We start from the raw sequence: 17,345 nt of genomic DNA, 5'->3' as shown, positions 1-17,345 counted from the left end.
CATTTGTAGTGCTGAGGTCTTTGAACATTTAGGCCCTTGTGTGTAGAGCAGAAGAAACAAGAAGTTAGTTAAAAATGCATGGCACTAAGTGTGACAAAAACTGTTTATCATTTGCCAGAAGATAAGGGGGCTTTGAAACCCTGGTATTAATGACAAAATATCTCCTGGTCTAACCATTCAAATATGAATATGAGGAAACCTAATTCACTCTGCAACACTGACAGAGATGACGCCAAAATGTTTTTCGGCACTCTACAATCACTGCATTGAATTATCTGTTGTACAATATGTCTTTCCTGATAGGGGTGGAGAGGCCAAAGCATGCTGACATAATAAGAAAAACATTGGGGAAAATATGTGTGGGAAGAAAAGGAAAAAAGAAAATGCATGTTTTGTTTAAAAGCGTGAACTGTCCTCCCACTGTGGGAACTCCTCCTGACAAAACAACTCTTGATCATTTCTAAGCTTGCAAAACTTATTAAATGGAACTGAAATTAAGATGGAAGATATCCTAACAAGGGAAAAAAAATCTGGCATGTACTAAAACTTGAGAAGGAGGGAGGAGAGTAATTAGAATAAATAAAAACTTCCACAATATCACGCTTGGAAGCTTCTCTGTGTGACTGCAGAGTATATGGGAAAGAAGCAAGAGGAAATAAAAAATGACAGCCAAGTGATAAACAGTCTGAATTTCATGTTCTTGAATTAAATTTCGTGGGCTGATCATCACACATAGGGATTCTAAATCACATATATGAGTCACTGGGAGAAACAAAGGAGTAAGGAGTTCAATATAAGTCAATGTTTTTACAAAATGACTGAAAGATAATTTGATCACGAAACAGTAAAAATTAAAGAGGTGACTGAAACCAATAGCAAAATTCCTATTGAGTTCAATGGGCCACCATATTATATAAGGTGGGTTTTTTTAAAGCAGTGAATATAACTGAGTGCTACCCTGGATGTTCTCATAATTAACGTTTTTCTCAGTACCCTAGTGGAAACAGGGAAATTTTTTCTTCCCATAGTGCCCATTACTTTCTGTATTCCACTGACATACAGAGTTTCTTTTTCCAGTAACTTTTTTTTCTACCAACTCTTATACTGTGTCACGTTTTTGGTACTCTTCTCAGAGAGAAACAAAATCCTGCATCTTTTCATGAGGCCAAGATCTTTTTTAAAATAGGCTGAATGAACAATGTCACAAACTTTGGACATTAGAGGGAATATCCTTGTTAATAATGCAGTCAAGCAGGAGGGCATCATGTTTTGTATGTCTTCTGTATGTGCAACTTTGGGGAAAAGATTGAAGTTGAAGACACAACTTCTTATTGAAGACACAAGGATGACGTTTCCCCCAAGAGGTGAGTTGATGCTCAGAGCACTTCCTAAAAAAGAAGGGCTTCAGTGAAGCTCTGTCAGTTTGACACATGACATCTGCATGGGCTCAGTACCCTGTGGTCTCAAAAGACAAAGGAGGGAGACAAAGTAGGATATTTTTCCATCAAGCCATATATTATATTGCATTATTGCAGTACACTCTTCACCACATCCCAGAGCATTGCTAAATGATTTATTTGATAGGCATATAGAAAAAAAACCATGAAATATCTGAAGATTCTATTAAACTAATAGTTTGGTCATACTGCTAAGAAGTGGTTGATTCCCTTTGACAAACCAAACACATAACCAACATTTTATGGTAGATGTCAAGAATACTGAAGAGCATCATAAGAAAGATCTTTTGTTGTCACAGGCGAACAAGAAGCTTGGGAGGTACTGTAAGATGAACTGGAGATTTTTATTTTTTTACTAGTCATACAAATGATCCTGGGAAAGTAATGGCAAATTCCTTGTCTTATAAAAAGAAAGAATACCTACAAACTCTATGAAGTAGAGTAACATGCTTTTGAACAGTGATCAAGAAGAGAATCATGAAAAATATAAGTGATTTTGATTGACATGGTACTTGAGTAATTTTTTGTAAATTCATAGATCTAATGGGATTTGTACCTAAAGGTACAATACTGGTCCATTGGGCCAAAGAAAATATGTGGATAAAGGGTGAAGAAGTTAAGACTTCCAAAGTGCTGAAGTTCAGTAACAGTGGATGAGGAAGATGAGAGAAAAGGTACCTGTGCATTTATTTATCTCATGGGACAGGAAGAAAAAGAGAAATCTTGCTTTGTGTTCTGAAAATTTAACAATATGGTGAGCTTTCTGAAAAACTACCAATACTAATATACCTAGAGATGTCTTTTCTAGGATTTGTTGACATCAGTGTTTCTTTCAATACATATGATACCCTGTAGTAAATAATTAAATACTCAAGAGAAATTTACATAGTTTCTCAAGAAGCTATTTATAAAGTGGCATAGAATACATTTCTATTTTGTTTCCTTCACCCTATGTTCCACTGAGAATCTTTCCAATTCCAAAATTCAAGAAAAAAATTCATATTAAATCTGTAACATCACAGCAAAAGGCTTTTAGGCTTACATGAGTGATGTGGCCGAGGTCATGTAGCTTAATAAACATAAACAGACATTTCAAGAGACTCTCTTTTGAAATTTTTGCTTGTTCAGCACTACATAATAGTTTACTCTGTTGTTTCAAAGAAATCACAGGAATAAAAAAAGCCCTTATATCTATGCATAGGTCATCTTTCCTTTAAGTAAAAGGAAGATATATCTAGCATGTTCTTTGGGTAAGATATGAAATTTAAACAAAACAAAACAAACCAACCCATATACTAGTAGGGAATTTTCTGAATAGAGAACTGAAAATAGCAATGAAAATAATTTTGATGAATGAATGTCATATAGCATCAGTCTTGAGTCAGGTTTTCAACTAACACAAACAATCCTCAAACCTCTGACTTATTGGAACTGTATCTATCTGTATGAGGAGCAGACATACAGATGCTGAAAGTCTGCTTCACTTCACAGATATATTTACCACTAATACATTAGATAATAGTGTATATTTTTATTGTTCCAGATAGAGGGCTATGTCATATTTGATGATACACCAGTATAAAATGGAAAGCATTTGAGGCCAATAATGTTACTGAAAGCATCATACGTAGTTAAGGAAATAACCTTGCTTTATTACTTTGCCTGAAAACTACATTTTGTGCTCCAAAGTTCTTTCCTCTGATTGTTAAATAATTTTGTGATGTAAAACTTGAAATGAAAAGACCAACTGTGGTAAGTCAACAACTAGGAGTATAGCTAGATCACTATTAATAATTATTAGGTTAATGAAGGATATTTGGGAATTGTTATATATCTATATATCTCCACAGAAGAATAAAAATGTACATTCATATTCCTATTCCAATGTTTTCTCTTTCTAGGAGATTATTATTAACACTCACCTTTTCACCAACGCCTCCAACAGAGCCGATTGAGCCTGGGGGACCTTGAGGACCCTACAATGATTAAAGATATTTGTTATACCAAATATAGTTATCCCAAATAGAGTGCTTATTACTGAATTACAAAGATAAAAAAATAGGTAAATTCTTACATCAGCTCCATTAGGACCCTGGGGACCTCTTGGACCTGGAGGACCAGGTGGACCCTGTATCAAAGAGACAATTTGATATCACAGTATCATAGAACAGTCATAAAGAATAAGTTCAGTAGGGATTTTTTACCAATGAAAAATAATACACTCAATCTGTAGAGGGCTTTTAATCTTTGCAGTGCTACAGAAATGGCAGGGCCAGGTTGCTGCCCATTGGATGAGCTCACAAGGTGACAGGGGATCCAGGCTATGTTACACAGTACCTGAGCTGGAAATGATCTGATGCTTGGTTTCCTGCATTGTACTTTCCCTACAGGTTACCTGCATGCCCACCCCACTGTGCAAAGACCCTGGACTAGCTCATACGTGTGGTAAAGCCTTGTGACAGTACTGCACCATCGTGCCCACAGATGGGCATTAATGAAGCATCCAGACTTGGCATGGGGTGCTGGAGGCCAATCTATACTGTCGAGAGCTTGCGTTTCTGTCAGGAACAGCCCAGAAGGCATTCTGTCAACAGTACAAACAGTTGGAAAATGCATCACCCAGAGAAAACAAACAGAGCCAAATAGTGTTTACCATCTTCTAGCCTGCAATTACCTGAAGCTAACATACAATGTCCTGAATTTCAGAAAAGCAGCTCCAGACTCTCTGGTGCAGTGATATCTACTTTTTCTTTCCTGAAGCTGATTGCCGCTCTCCTGTCTCAGGCACTCACAGCATCTGCTTTACTATCTATTTTTCAGAGTATTTTCTTAAGTTACTTAAATCTTGATATTAAAGATGAGGAGATAGATGTGAGAAAGCAAAGTAAATCCCAGAGGCACTTTGCTACACAAAATGTTTCATGCTCAGTCACTAAATTCAGGAGCAACAAATTGTGAGCTATAGAGAATAGATAATAATATATGGGGGATATTTATGTCCTCTAGAGTGACTAGTTGGGAAAAAGTCTTACCATTGGGCCCACATCACCATTTTCACCTTTTTCACCTGGTGGGCCAGGCAGACCCTAAAACACATAGAGGAGAATACTATTAGTAGGGTACCTGGAATGATGAGTTATGAATCAATATGAAACAATATAAATGAGGTCTACATGTGAAAATTGTGACCTTGGGAGGGGGCAGGGTGGTGGAACAAGAAAAGAAGACCAATTTACATTAAAGAAAAGAAGGGGGTTTTTATATTACATTATAGGTATATGTAGTCCTGGGTTGCTTAAACTTGGCGAAGCAGAAAATTTTTGGGGAAAAAAAATGCACACAGAAATGCTAGGGTGGATGTCTTTAAAAACACTGTCATCATTATCCAGAGCCCAGGTGCAGGTTTGGATAATTTAACTTATGCTATGATACATATATATGTAAAGAAAACATGATCAGTGCAGCACAATGAAGTGGTATGCAAAGATGTCTAAACTACCTGAGTACTGGAAGTTGCATAACTGCTTTAATAAGGTGTCCAGTGGAGGTGATAAATCCTGCTGAGAGGCATTGCATTGGGTTACACAAACATACCCTTAGAAGAAAAGTGTCCAAGTTCGTCTACTAACAAACATCAAGAGAAGGAAACTGCAGCTGATACTAATATTGATATCTAGCTAGAAGAACTATCACAACTGAGCTGGGCATTCCCAAAGGTAGGGTCAGGTACAGGTTATCAGCTACAGGTATAGGTACAGGTTAAGGTTCGGCTTAGGGAAAGAGATGAGTCAGTTCATATGTGGTGGATAGAAAGGAGATGTACTGTTTGAATATATTCAAACACTATTGCCATAGTTTTTAAAAGAGAGTATATAGGATTCACGTTAAAGCTTAATGCATGGTTTAGAAATAGTTAGTGTTCTCTGCTCTAATGTTAATTAAATGGATATGAATCTAAGGTCCTAAATGTCTTGTTCTTTGTCTCATTGTATTTAGGTAAATTAAATTTTTGAAAAAGCACATTTTTCAACTGTAATTCTCTGGATGCAGCAGTGAGAAGCCTACATTTTACTGTATGCTTGCTTTGTGGTTTCTGACTCATAAAATATCAATTTTAAGAGGAAGAAATGTGAATCTGTAGGAACCTGCCTGCAATGGCTGCAGTATATAAGCATTATGGAGTTCTGCTTATCTTTCAGGACACATGTAGTGTCTAGTATCACTGAGAAACACACTATGTTGCCAAAACCTATTGTGAAAATACTGTACGTGACTAGGACATGTTGAATCCCCTTCAGGTTGCATCTTTTCTTTAAAGTGTGTATCTCCAGTATAAAGAAGTGCACTTGTTAAAACAGAAATTGTTTGACTCTGTCAATCAATGAATTACTGAATGAAATTCTAAAGCCTGTGTTAGCCAGTGGTTCAGTTTCAGAGCATCCTACAAATCTCCTGCAGCATTAAATCTGCATAAACTCTATGAATATGGGATCTTTCTGTTTTTAATAGAGGACCATAGCCATTCAGCTTCTGACACAGAAATTGGGGTTTTTATAGGTGGAGGGTAAAATAATAAAGGAATTTACCTGTAAGCCAATAGGGCCTGGAGGGCCGGGGAAGCCTCGAGGACCTTCATCACCTTTTTGCCCAAACATCCCTTGCTGACCTCTTGGGCCTGGCTCTCCATCACCTCCCTAAACATTGTGGAAACAATAAAAAGCAAAAATACCACAGGTTTGATAATAACAACAGAAAAAGCTCCATGGAAATAACTGGAAAACACCTACAGTAGGGCTCAGACTCATGCCATATGTCTTTACAAATGCATGTACACCATCCTGATTGGATGAAATCTGTTATACAAATAGAATACCAGCACATGCTCTGGTTTAATGTAGGTCAATTAATACTGTATGTCTTATGAAAATTTTCCCTGAATCCTCCTCTCTTTCACATCTGCATAAACATTCTAGTTGTTGAATACCTACATATTAGTAAATATGAGTAGCATATAGTTCTACCAATCTTCAGGGTAAAAGAATTCAAAGCCTTCTAAATAAAAATAAAAATCAATCCACCTGATATCAGGTGGATTTTAAAAAGAGATACTCTCTTTTAACTGCATCTGGTACTGAGTTGTCAATACATACCACCAAACAAGTTCACTGAAACGATGGGCCCCATTCACTATTTACAGTATTTAATTTTTAATATTTCTGTCAAATTACTGCCCTGCTGTAAATCTGCAGTACACCACCACCAACCATGCAGGTTTGTTTACAATTAAGAACTGCATGTACATGGACAATGACAGAACTGTTAGTGGCCATTTGAAATACATTCCTGAGCAGGGAGCATGTAGTTCAAAGAACTTCTAAGTATCAGATAAGTTACGCAAGGTTGAGGTTTGCTCTGAATAAGCCACTTACAGCTATACCCGGGGCACCAACAGGACCCTGGAGACCCGGTGGACCCGGAGGACCCTGCAACAGACAAACATCAAAAGGACAAGTTAGTGATTCTGACATCTGGAATGAGATTAAAAGCAAATACAGAGATGAGAGAAAACCCTGCATACATGATCATGGTCTATTAAGCATTTCTACATTTCTTCATAGAGAATGTAGATTACTCACAAGTCTTTTGCATTCAGTACAAATAATCACTATTTGTTTATTTTTCAAAAACTCAGATTGGCATATCTAGAGGAGACAATACTGTCATTTGTTGGAAGTGCATTTTTAACGTTTCAGAATGGATTCCCATGCAAACATGAATTAAAATGAAAACTACTTCTTTCACAATTCAAAATATCAACACTTTCAATGAGATTTACGGAGGAAAATCTTCAACCGTTAAATCATCATCTAAAAATGTATCTTTAATGGGAACTCTTATTATTTGGATTAGTTTTTATGAAACTGCAAATAATTTTTACAATAGCACAAAGTTTATTTTGACCTCGAGGAGATACAAAAAACTGTAAGTTCTTGCTGAGCACTGGGAGTCACATTCTCTTTGATATTAAGTCTTTTTTCAACAGAATGGCAAAAGAAAAGTCTCTGAGAGGAAGAACTTAATTTTTTTCAGTGTCCTTGCAGAATAATAACTTTTTAAGTTATATTGCACATAATTTAGAAGTTGGTCATATAGATGTGATGTAGCAAAGCTATCTAACAGAGTACAGGAATGTCAAATACTAGTTTATGATGGGGCTAAAATTATGTGGGAGTTTGAATCTTGTTTTTGCAACACTAGAGGAACTAGACTGATAAAGAGTTAAGCCAAGAAAGCATAAAAACACCTGGCATTGACTAATTCTAGTCTATATCAGATGGAAAGCTTTCTACGGCTTCTAGGCTGCAAATTTTATTTTAAAGTAGAATAATGCTTGGATTTAAAGGCCTCGGTAGGGCTAAAATTAGACTACTGTGCCCTTTATAGGGAGATCAGGAAAAGGGACTTCTGAAATCTATTTCTTTCATTGGGTTCTGTGTATACTTTAGACTATCTTACAGTCAAGCTATATATTTCTCTTATAATTTTCTTTTTGTCACATACCTGATGGCAATACATGAAGCAAAGCTCTATGGTGATATATCTAAATGAAAGGAATGCTCCACTTGACTGGGGAGGGATACCATGAGAAAGGGAATTGGCATGCATGGACTTTTTAAAAAATCCCATTGAAATGGACTGTTTTACACTCTGAGGGATGCTTCAACATGCTCCTTCATTTTAGAGGCCCTGGATTGAGACCTACACATTTTTAAACTCATTTAAAAACCCCTTTTGATATAAAGCACTGTTGGAAGGTACTTTGCAATTGATTAATGAGAAGTTATTTGGACACATGACCAGACTTTCTTCCCATGGCTATGGAGGGGAAATGGAGCTCTGGAGAAAGACTCAGAATGATGAGAGAATCTTCAGTTAATAATGGCAGTGTGGAAGTTTTGAAGTTCAAGAGAGGACACATCAACAACAAAATTGTGCCGTCCCTAGCTAGGATATGGATAATAGTATTTTTTGTTAGGCACAGTATATTTAAAGCCCCAAACATAAATCCTTGCTAGTTTCAATGGGGAATGGAAGATGTTTCCAGCTTTTCTTAAAGAGGAATGAGGAATCAGTTCTTTGATCAGGATCCTTGCTGTGATCAGGCTCTAAATGCCCAACAAGGCTTTTGTGGGTGGTTAGGTATTGTGAATATCTATTCTTCATGTCCTGTGATTTCAGAACTGGGTACTTCTTTAGAACCTTTCAGAGGTGACCAAAAAGGCCTCTCCTCCCTGCCCCTATATACCTCTGTCAGCATGTTGAAAGGAAAGCAGATTTAAAATAAACACATTCTGAAACTGTCAGAGCTGAATGACTGCAGTTGAGGGCACACAGATTCAATACACATCTCTTCAGCTGGGGTAACATTCACTTAACTAAGCAGGCCTGAACACTGAATCCTGTATTTCGAGGAAAATGGATAATATTCTCAAATGCCTTAAACCTTGAAACCTAGAGTACAGGATACGTTCTCAAATGATAATGCTGCAAACACTTTATTTGTAAAGCAGGTCTGCTGGAACATGCCCAAATACATTAGTACTCACTAAGGGAACTGTGGTCACAGTCTAACACTCAGCTATGCTAAAATGATGGGAAATAGAAAAGTGCAGCATGTGTGTTTTTCTGAATTTCTCTGACGCAGAAGCTTCTCTAACGAAGAGGCATGTCAAAGGGAAAAACAGGATATGCATATGATCACAGAGCCTGAAGTGGAACTGGATGGGGGTTGGAACTAGCTGTTTTTTAGTTTCTTTTCCAACCCAGCCTGACCTGCCTCATGTGCTTCCTCTTCCCTTTCCTTTAAAAGCCAGATTCTTCTGTGTACACAGGGCCTGTTCTGTTCTGGATCTCTTTAGGTGGACAAAGCTGCATATATCTCTACGTATCCCACAGCTGGTTTACAACAGCAAACAGATTAAAATTTATTTTCAGGTACCTGGGAACAAGTTCATAGTTTTAAAACTGACTTTTAAAAATGTTTTAATTTCATGACTTAATTTTACAAAGTTAACCAAAGCACTCAGGGAAGTTATGCGGGAGTAATTTTAGTCTGAAGCAGAATTTGTTTACAACTTGATTACACGTATGTTTCTTGGAAAGCAGGTGCTTATAATAGAAGTGCTCTTTTATCCATTTGTATAATACTACATTTCTGATGTTAACAGGGCATTATAAATAATTTATTATAACACTTGTGATTTAATCTATAAAAATAAGATTGTGAAAAGAATGTCTTTTTTACACTGGAAACTGCAGAAGTCTTTCTCACATAAATTATTGAGAAGGACAAGCTTATCTTTAAAAACAAGAACAACAAAACACCAAAAAACAAACAAACAAAACCCCAACCCAATTCAAACCAAAACAAAAAAAGCCCCAAACAAAACAAAACAAAAACCTTGTCATGTTTTCCCACATTTTATTGCGACAATTTCTTCCTTGAAATTATCATAAAGCTATGATTTGCTCGAATGTGTATATATCCTCCTATAACACATCACCTGATAATATCTAAGCCATAAATTTGGTGTAATTTTTAAAAGCAATCCTCTCTTAAGAAGGCTCTGTAAATGGTTAATTGCAAAAAGCACACAGTGTTTTCAAGATAAATATGCTTAGCTATGGACCCTATGTTGAGTTCTGAGCTTCGCTCACTGTGAACATTACTGAAATATAATAATAAAAGGAATCTTTCTGCCCTTACATCTCATTTTTTTCTTAAGGAAAATTATTCGAATAAAGTGCCAGTTTATCTTGTAATTGAACACAAGTGAACACCTACTGGTTTTAATTTTTGGGAAAGAAACCACAATCAAACAGAAACAAACAAATGCTAGTTTTATTCTCTCTAGCTTCAAATTTCACAGCAAAAAATGCTTAATTTTATATTTCTGGCCTCAATCAAAAAGTACTTGAACTTCACAATTAAGTTTTGAAGACAGAAAAAGTCAAATTAGAACAGTAGAAGCCCGATTAGTCCTAGGTTAACTAATAGGCCTAGTGATAATATATGAAAGCTTGTATAAGCCATTTCATCTTAGATCTTTCACTGTTCTGAAATGTTGCCATTATTTAATTGTGCTCTCCAAGATTTAGATATTCTTTCAAAATTTCAAAACAATATTAGTAGATTCCTCTACTGAGTCTTCATAGTTTTCCTCGTTATGGCTCAGAAGCTGAAGCTGGATATGGTCACACAATCCAGTCAGTGAAATTAACTTTATCACAGTAAGGGAGTGCATGTGAATTCTTGGTCTCTCCCAGTTCAAATGCAGAATTATTTCAATGATACAGGAAGGGTGCTTAGGAGTGTAGTGTACCTTTCTATTTTTTAATGATTCTGTGAGCTCTAGGAATATGAACAATACTAAATATATATGCATGGCTCTATAAGTACAAACCTCTAGTGTTGCAGTAAATCAACATCATTTTGAAGAACCATTTTAGAAGTATGTCTTTTTTCTGCTCGTTTATGTAGCAAGGCTACCTGCAGACTTCATGCATGAATACTTCTTATTCATAAAGATGTAATGGACAAAGGATTTTGCTACTCACGTTTTCTCCTTTGTCGCCTTTACTACCTTTCTGACCCGGTTCACCAATTTCACCCTGTAATTGAAAGTTAAAAGTTAAAATTTTTTTAAATGGTTTCCTTCACACTTAGCTGAAGTCAATATCACGGTATTTTTAAATGTTCCTTTTGATATGATTATTTTATGTTTTATGCTGCTGCTTCGAGTGAATGCCTAAAGGGAGCAATTCTGCAATGATCAATAGTATGTCATATTAATCCAGATATTGATTGCTGTATTGCAAAGGGCAACAAAACCTGGCTTTGAAGTATAGTGCAACTGAGCTCTAAATAAAGGAAATTGTGTTCCTCTTGTCACCTTCAATATGAACTTATAATGAAAGTACCCTGATTTACAGACTCATCTAACTGTATGTGACCGAACAACTGCTTCTCAATGTAGGGTACAGCATTTTAAAACTTCAGAATTATTCTAATCACCAAGAAACTGTATTAGAAAATAATGGGGTTTTTATACAACAATAAAAGACAAACTAAACCACAGAAAATACTTTCTGTGGGATAAATAACACTCATGCATCACAAAAATTAATGTCAAAATGTTTACCTTTACGCTATGCTAACTAACAGGGCAATGTTGGACCAAGCAAACATGCAAGATGATCCTGAAAGGTGCTGTGTCCTAAATTCTGCCAGAAGTCAACAGAATATCTCTGCTGTGAACGTAATTATTTTGACACCCTCGGCCTATCAACAGTGGTTCTGAATCCCTATATATTACTGAGAACATTTCACCTTACTCATTCAGCAAAACAAGTTTTCTAAAATAGGCAAAAATCAATTTTGGCATCTTATGCCTTGATTTATTTTGCCATACTTTCATCCTTGCTTCTTTGCCAGGATAAATGTTATTCTACTAGTTCTTGAACACAAATCCCAATGTCCCATGGCATCTGTCCCTCAGACACTTGATTATAGAAGAGTTTTTTTAAGTTTTTTTACAGTAAACAGAGGAAGTTTAGGGGAGGCAGGAGTAAGTGTTGTTCTTTTGCTGCCATATTTATTGTGAGAAAAGCTACAAACAGAGAAATGTACTGACAGATCTTCTCACTGATGCACTAATACCAATTATAATGATTCACCTTGTCACCATCTTCTCCAGGAGAACCACTAGGACCAGCAGGACCAGGAAGTCCTACAGGACCCTGTATTCCATCACGTCCAGCTGGACCTTGAGGACCTTTTTCACCCTGGTTGTGAAGAAAAGGAAGTAATCCACATAATCACAGGATACTAATGAAAATTTCAGTACAAGAAGTCACATTACCAATACAAAATTTAAAAAAACAGAGCCCCCACCTCTCGAAAAAAAGAAAAACAACCAAACAAAACAGTAGAAAGGAAACTCTCAAGGGAAGAGAATATATCAGAGAATAATAATAATGGAAGCTGATGTCAAATACACTTGTACTCTAATGCAGAGTGGCTGGGTACAAAGTTTTAATGAAAGACTAATTTAACAAAATTTTTTATTATATTCACACCATGCTGTGACAATAACAGGTTTAACTTTTCTTGGTGTTAGAGGGTAGGACAATGAATGTTTTACTGTTTCCTTTATTGTAAATCTAAAAGGAGTAGGTTGGGTATTCTGAGACTATATATTTAATAGGCAAATATTAGAGTGGGACAAAGTAACCTTCTGGAATGAAAAGTCTGTGCCATGACAGTTTTCTGGGACTGTGATTACTTACGGGAGCACCCTTCTCCCCTGCGGGGCCTGGAGGACCCTGAGGTCCAGGACGACCTGGAAGACCAATTGGGCCAGCAGTGCCCGCTGCTCCACGTTCCCCTGGAGAACCCTGGAAAGAAAAACAAAGTATAAGGGAATTCTGATATAACCCAGATAACTGTTGGTTGTTTTCATGACTGAGGCAAACAGAGAAAATGCCTGTTTCTCGGTGAGATTGCAGCTGGTAGAAAGGTACACATGCAGCATGAGTGCAAGTAAAGGAAAAGACTGAAAGAACTAACCTGAAGTTCACACTCAATACAGTTCGTACATTTTTTTTGTAAAATCATTTCCTGTGTTTGTTCATCATAATAATAGTGTGCTTGAAAACAACTGTTTTCAAGAACTTATTTCTCTCTATTTTCAAAATGGATTAACATGCTACTTTGATGAAAGAATATTCACCTATCAAAATACAGAACTAACCCTCACCACAACCCAAAGTTTTAGTCAAGTTTTGTGCTGTACGTTGCTGTGATGATCAGTATGTTTCTGCATTTGAAGTCACCTGTGTAAAAATCTATTCAAGTATAATGACTAATCTAGTGTGTCATACAGAGGAGGCTTTTATGCACAGGTATCTTTACATAAGCACAAAAAAGTTAAAAATCTAATATTGTAAATTAAAGTTGAAAAGACAGGCACTATATGTTGAAAACCACTAAAATTGAATCTTTCTTTTCTGTCTCAAATTATTTACAATTTTTGCATCAACAGAGTGCTGTTAAAGGTGCCCCCCAACTTTTCAGCTTTACACCTTCAAAATAGTTTGTAATATTTTAAAGTTACGATTCATAATTTACTTTTCCACAGATATCCCAGAATTGGGATACATCGTGGAATAGATACGTAATAGGTGGTGTAGCCTGAGGCTCTGAATAGCCTTTATTTTCACGTCTAAGCAAGGTCAAATTTGCTGGCCCTTGGACATTGGAATTTTAAGATGCTTTCACCTATGAGAGCCCTTTTTTTTGCTTTTACTCATGACATACTTTTCTGAACTGACCTCGTTAGCATAACTAGTACTAATTCCATAATAAGGTGCTTTTCCCTCCCGATAATTGTGTCAGAAAGAATACTGAATGATTTCTCAAAATATTTTCGTGAATTATTTCAGTAAGATCTAAATTTGTGTGAGTGTTCAAATAAAGTATTTGTATGGGAATCATAGATGACTTTATCCTTCCAGGTGTTGGGGTTTTTTAAGTCTGGGTGAATGCCTAAGTTTCAGTCCTATTTCTGTTATTTTAGTTCCTAAGGCTTCAGTGAATTCAACAAGAAAAAGTCACCACCCTGCAGCCATTCTACCATGGTCTCTGATCTTGTCAGCTCTCATAAACTAAACAATTTTAGGTCATCTCATCAGTAGAATGCAAGAATAGAGATGAAAAAAACCCAAATAACTCAAAGATCTTTCCTATGTCAGACAGCAGACACTAACAGTAGCCATAATTTCTAGTAGCTCTTTTTACTTAGCCAACTTTTCACATTTATCTTTGCATTTCACCAGGGTATGAACATGGACTAAACCTTCTGTTTTCAGGGAACCTCTCCCTTCTCTGTGAGAATGGCCTCTGATCAAAGCAGAACACATTAAATCATAGTCACAACTCAGAAAGGCATTTAGGCAGTTTCTTAAGTCTGTTTTCTCTTTCTATGTTTGTTATCTTTTTTTGGTCACTCTGTCCCACTATGAAACAACCTCCTTATATTATGACACTATTTGTTAACCTGTGGCCTTGCAGTAGTATTCATATCCTGGAACCTTTCTATTAATTCATGGGGTTTTTTAAGAAAACTTCTCTACAGAATGGAAGTGTCATGTTTTGTCATGTAATACTCTTATACAGACTATAAACTCATTATCAATCTTGGTTTTATCTCACTTTCTGTGACAAAATATGTACCTATAGCTATTGTATCCATTGCAATACTTTTTACTAATGGTTAACAAAATACTCAACAAGTGAGGGTCCCCATGACTGCAAAATGTTATCAGAGGGATGAAAATAGCTCTAGATAGCTCAGTACCAATAATTGGGTAGCCTACAGCTGGCTTATTCTGAGTCTAATTTGAGCATCCTATTCCTAAATGAGCAAATGAAAAATGACTGCTTGACATTCCAAAGAGCTTTCTCTCATCAGCATTCAGCATCCCACACAGTAGTATGAGAAGGGAAGAAAACAAACAGAAGACAAAGATAGCAGATAAAAGAGAGCTGTTAAAAAACCTCAAACAAAACCCCCACGACAACAAAAAAACCTCAACCACAAAACCAGCCACAAACCCTCCACAAAAAGAACCCAAAAAACCAAACATGAACCCCTTACCAAACCAACAGAAAAGCCCCCTTGCTCTGAAGTGCATTCATGCATCTCTTTCTTTTGTCCAAATCCCTCTAAACACAGTAATTGGCATGCACAGTATTTGGAGTAGTCATTTGTTTGGTATGCTTGCAGATGTATCTGCTAGCCAAATAAACCTTATAATTGACTATATATGCTAGTTGGAAGCAATTGGTATTGGCAGAGAATCGGAGGAAAGTCATCCAGTGGCATGAATTCTCTTCCTATTATAAATGGCAAATGAAGACTCCACTATAATTACACTTCTGGGTGTACCCGCTGTTGGCTAAAAATAGATGGGAAAATATTTTAGGATTATTTGATGCTCATGGTCTGCTATGACCTACTGTGAAAATGAAGCAAGCTATTGTGGTTTAATTCTGGTCCTTGAAGATGCACAGAAACCCAGTATTAAGGGCACCTCTACAACTTTTTTTCACTAAAAAACTGTTTCAAGATAAAAAGTTAGTAATTAAAGATGAAATGGATAAAAATCCCACTGAGGACTCCTGGAGTACTTTCAGGGAGACTTGGTGCTTGTTTGCACCTCAAGTGGTCTGCTTGTACTACAGTGAACTCAAAGCATTTAAAAAAATATTAAACTGCCCCTTTAACTCTCTTTCCACTCTTGCTACCACTACATTTATTTCTTAAATATTGGAAAAAACATATGCAAAAATTTCTTAGCCTCCCAAGTGTTTCTTTCTATGACTGTTTACCTTAGCAGAAAGTGTGGCCCCAACAGGAATGGATCTCTACACTGAAGCCCTTGGTATTGTGCTCCTGACACTCATATTCTCTATGTTTCTGCACTATAGTTCATGGTAATTCTAGTCTGGCAGTGAACTCCCATTAGCTGGGGAGCATTAATAGGAATTCCTGGATTTTCTCTATCAATTTAGTTTCACATGAAAGTAATACTATTCATGAGCTCTGAGAAAGCTCCATGATGTGAACCAAAAGATAGTAAATGGGGATAATTGAGACATCCTCCTCAAAAAGTGTTTTCAACTAAAACACTAACTTATACACACCCTATGGGAATTAGAAAAACATAGATCATCTGAATTTAAATTCAAACACATGTATTTCGGAATACGGACAACTATCACTAAATAAGATACGTGCTTTTGCCTCACAACCTTATGTATGTGTCTTTATGAGGAACTATGACAGGAGTGGCACTGCTACTGTGTGGACATCCTGTCTGGCAAAGTGGGGTGTGTTAAATGTCAGGTATGTTTGTGCTGTCTGGTTTGTGCATGCTCAGAAGAGTTCTGGTTCATTGCACCTGAACTATCTGCTTGAGAGTTCAGTCCAGCCTTAGAGGCTCCTCTAACAAAGAATCAAGCTATGACCTTTAGATTGAAGAGATTATTCTGGTCTGTGCTTTCTTGATTTTGATTCACCTTTTCTTTTAACATTTCAGGTTCTTCAGATGGGTAAGGTGATATCCCTTTTGACTCTCCCTACCAGTTTCTATTCCATTTCATTCCATTCCCAGCTACCTTGTTTCAGTGCCTTTTGGGAATATATTTGTACTTCACAGTTTTAACAACTAATTCACAAATTCAAGTTCTCGTTTTAAAGAATAGATGCCAAAAGGCATTAAGAATTCAATAACCAATTTTAAGAATTCAAGTACCAAGTAGTACTTGTACTACTAATACTACTAATACTCTTTGAGGTTTTTTTATCCTTGTCTAGTGCATTTTAATCTCAATATGAATTGCTGGAACATAAGAGAGCTTCATTGTTGAAATACACAGAATTTCAGCTCCTCCATTATTTTTTTTGTCTAACAAGAATAGCTACACTGATTGATATTTTTTTTTCCTTTACTTCAATTGCACTAAATGAAATAAATAAGTTGTCAACAGTCAAAATTGACACACTTCACATTTGGGAATAACTGTACTGTGTTTTGAATACCAGTGCATCCTTGTAGAACTTCCTTGCATAAAAAATGACAACAGAGAATAGGTAAATTTAAGCATATTCTACTGTTGAGCTTAAAATATTGAGAAGGAGTTGCTGTATGAAATAATTTTGCTCAGTTGTACAAAGGGAATACAGTAGTATTGGGTTTGTGTGGCACAGTTTTGGTAGCAGGGTGCTGCAGGGGTGACTTCTGTGAGAAGATGCCAGACACTTC

The 17,345-nt window shown here is 36.4% G+C and overlaps 1 protein-coding gene across 6 annotated transcripts in view; it reads right to left on the bottom strand.

Annotated features, from left to right (window-relative positions):
• Positions 1 to 17,345, bottom strand: part of COL11A1 (collagen type XI alpha 1 chain) — a 135,545-nt gene that overhangs the window by 25,912 nt on the left and 92,288 nt on the right. For all 6 annotated transcript variants that reach the window (XR_001876803.1, XM_017827245.1, XM_017827246.1 and 3 more), the window contains 8 exons: positions 12,807 to 12,914; positions 12,195 to 12,302; positions 11,076 to 11,129; positions 6,887 to 6,940; positions 6,044 to 6,151; positions 4,490 to 4,543; positions 3,532 to 3,585; positions 3,380 to 3,433 (listed from right to left, as the gene is read on the bottom strand). Coding sequence is in view for 5 of the 6 variants with exons in the window: in XM_017827245.1 (XP_017682734.1) it covers positions 3,380 to 3,433; positions 3,532 to 3,585; positions 4,490 to 4,543; positions 6,044 to 6,151; positions 6,887 to 6,940; positions 11,076 to 11,129; positions 12,195 to 12,302; positions 12,807 to 12,914 (594 nt within the window). In the remaining variant the exon portion in view is untranslated. The remainder of the gene's footprint in view (positions 1 to 3,379; positions 3,434 to 3,531; positions 3,586 to 4,489; positions 4,544 to 6,043; positions 6,152 to 6,886; positions 6,941 to 11,075; positions 11,130 to 12,194; positions 12,303 to 12,806; positions 12,915 to 17,345) is intronic.

The sequence above is a fragment of the Lepidothrix coronata genome, unplaced genomic scaffold (assembly GCF_001604755.1).
Source record: "Lepidothrix coronata isolate B3197 unplaced genomic scaffold, Lepidothrix_coronata-1.0 Scaffold136, whole genome shotgun sequence".
Lineage (NCBI taxonomy): Eukaryota > Metazoa > Chordata > Aves > Passeriformes > Pipridae > Lepidothrix > Lepidothrix coronata.
Note: the sequence above shows the minus strand (reverse complement) of the source record. Positions and strands in the feature narration are given on the sequence as shown.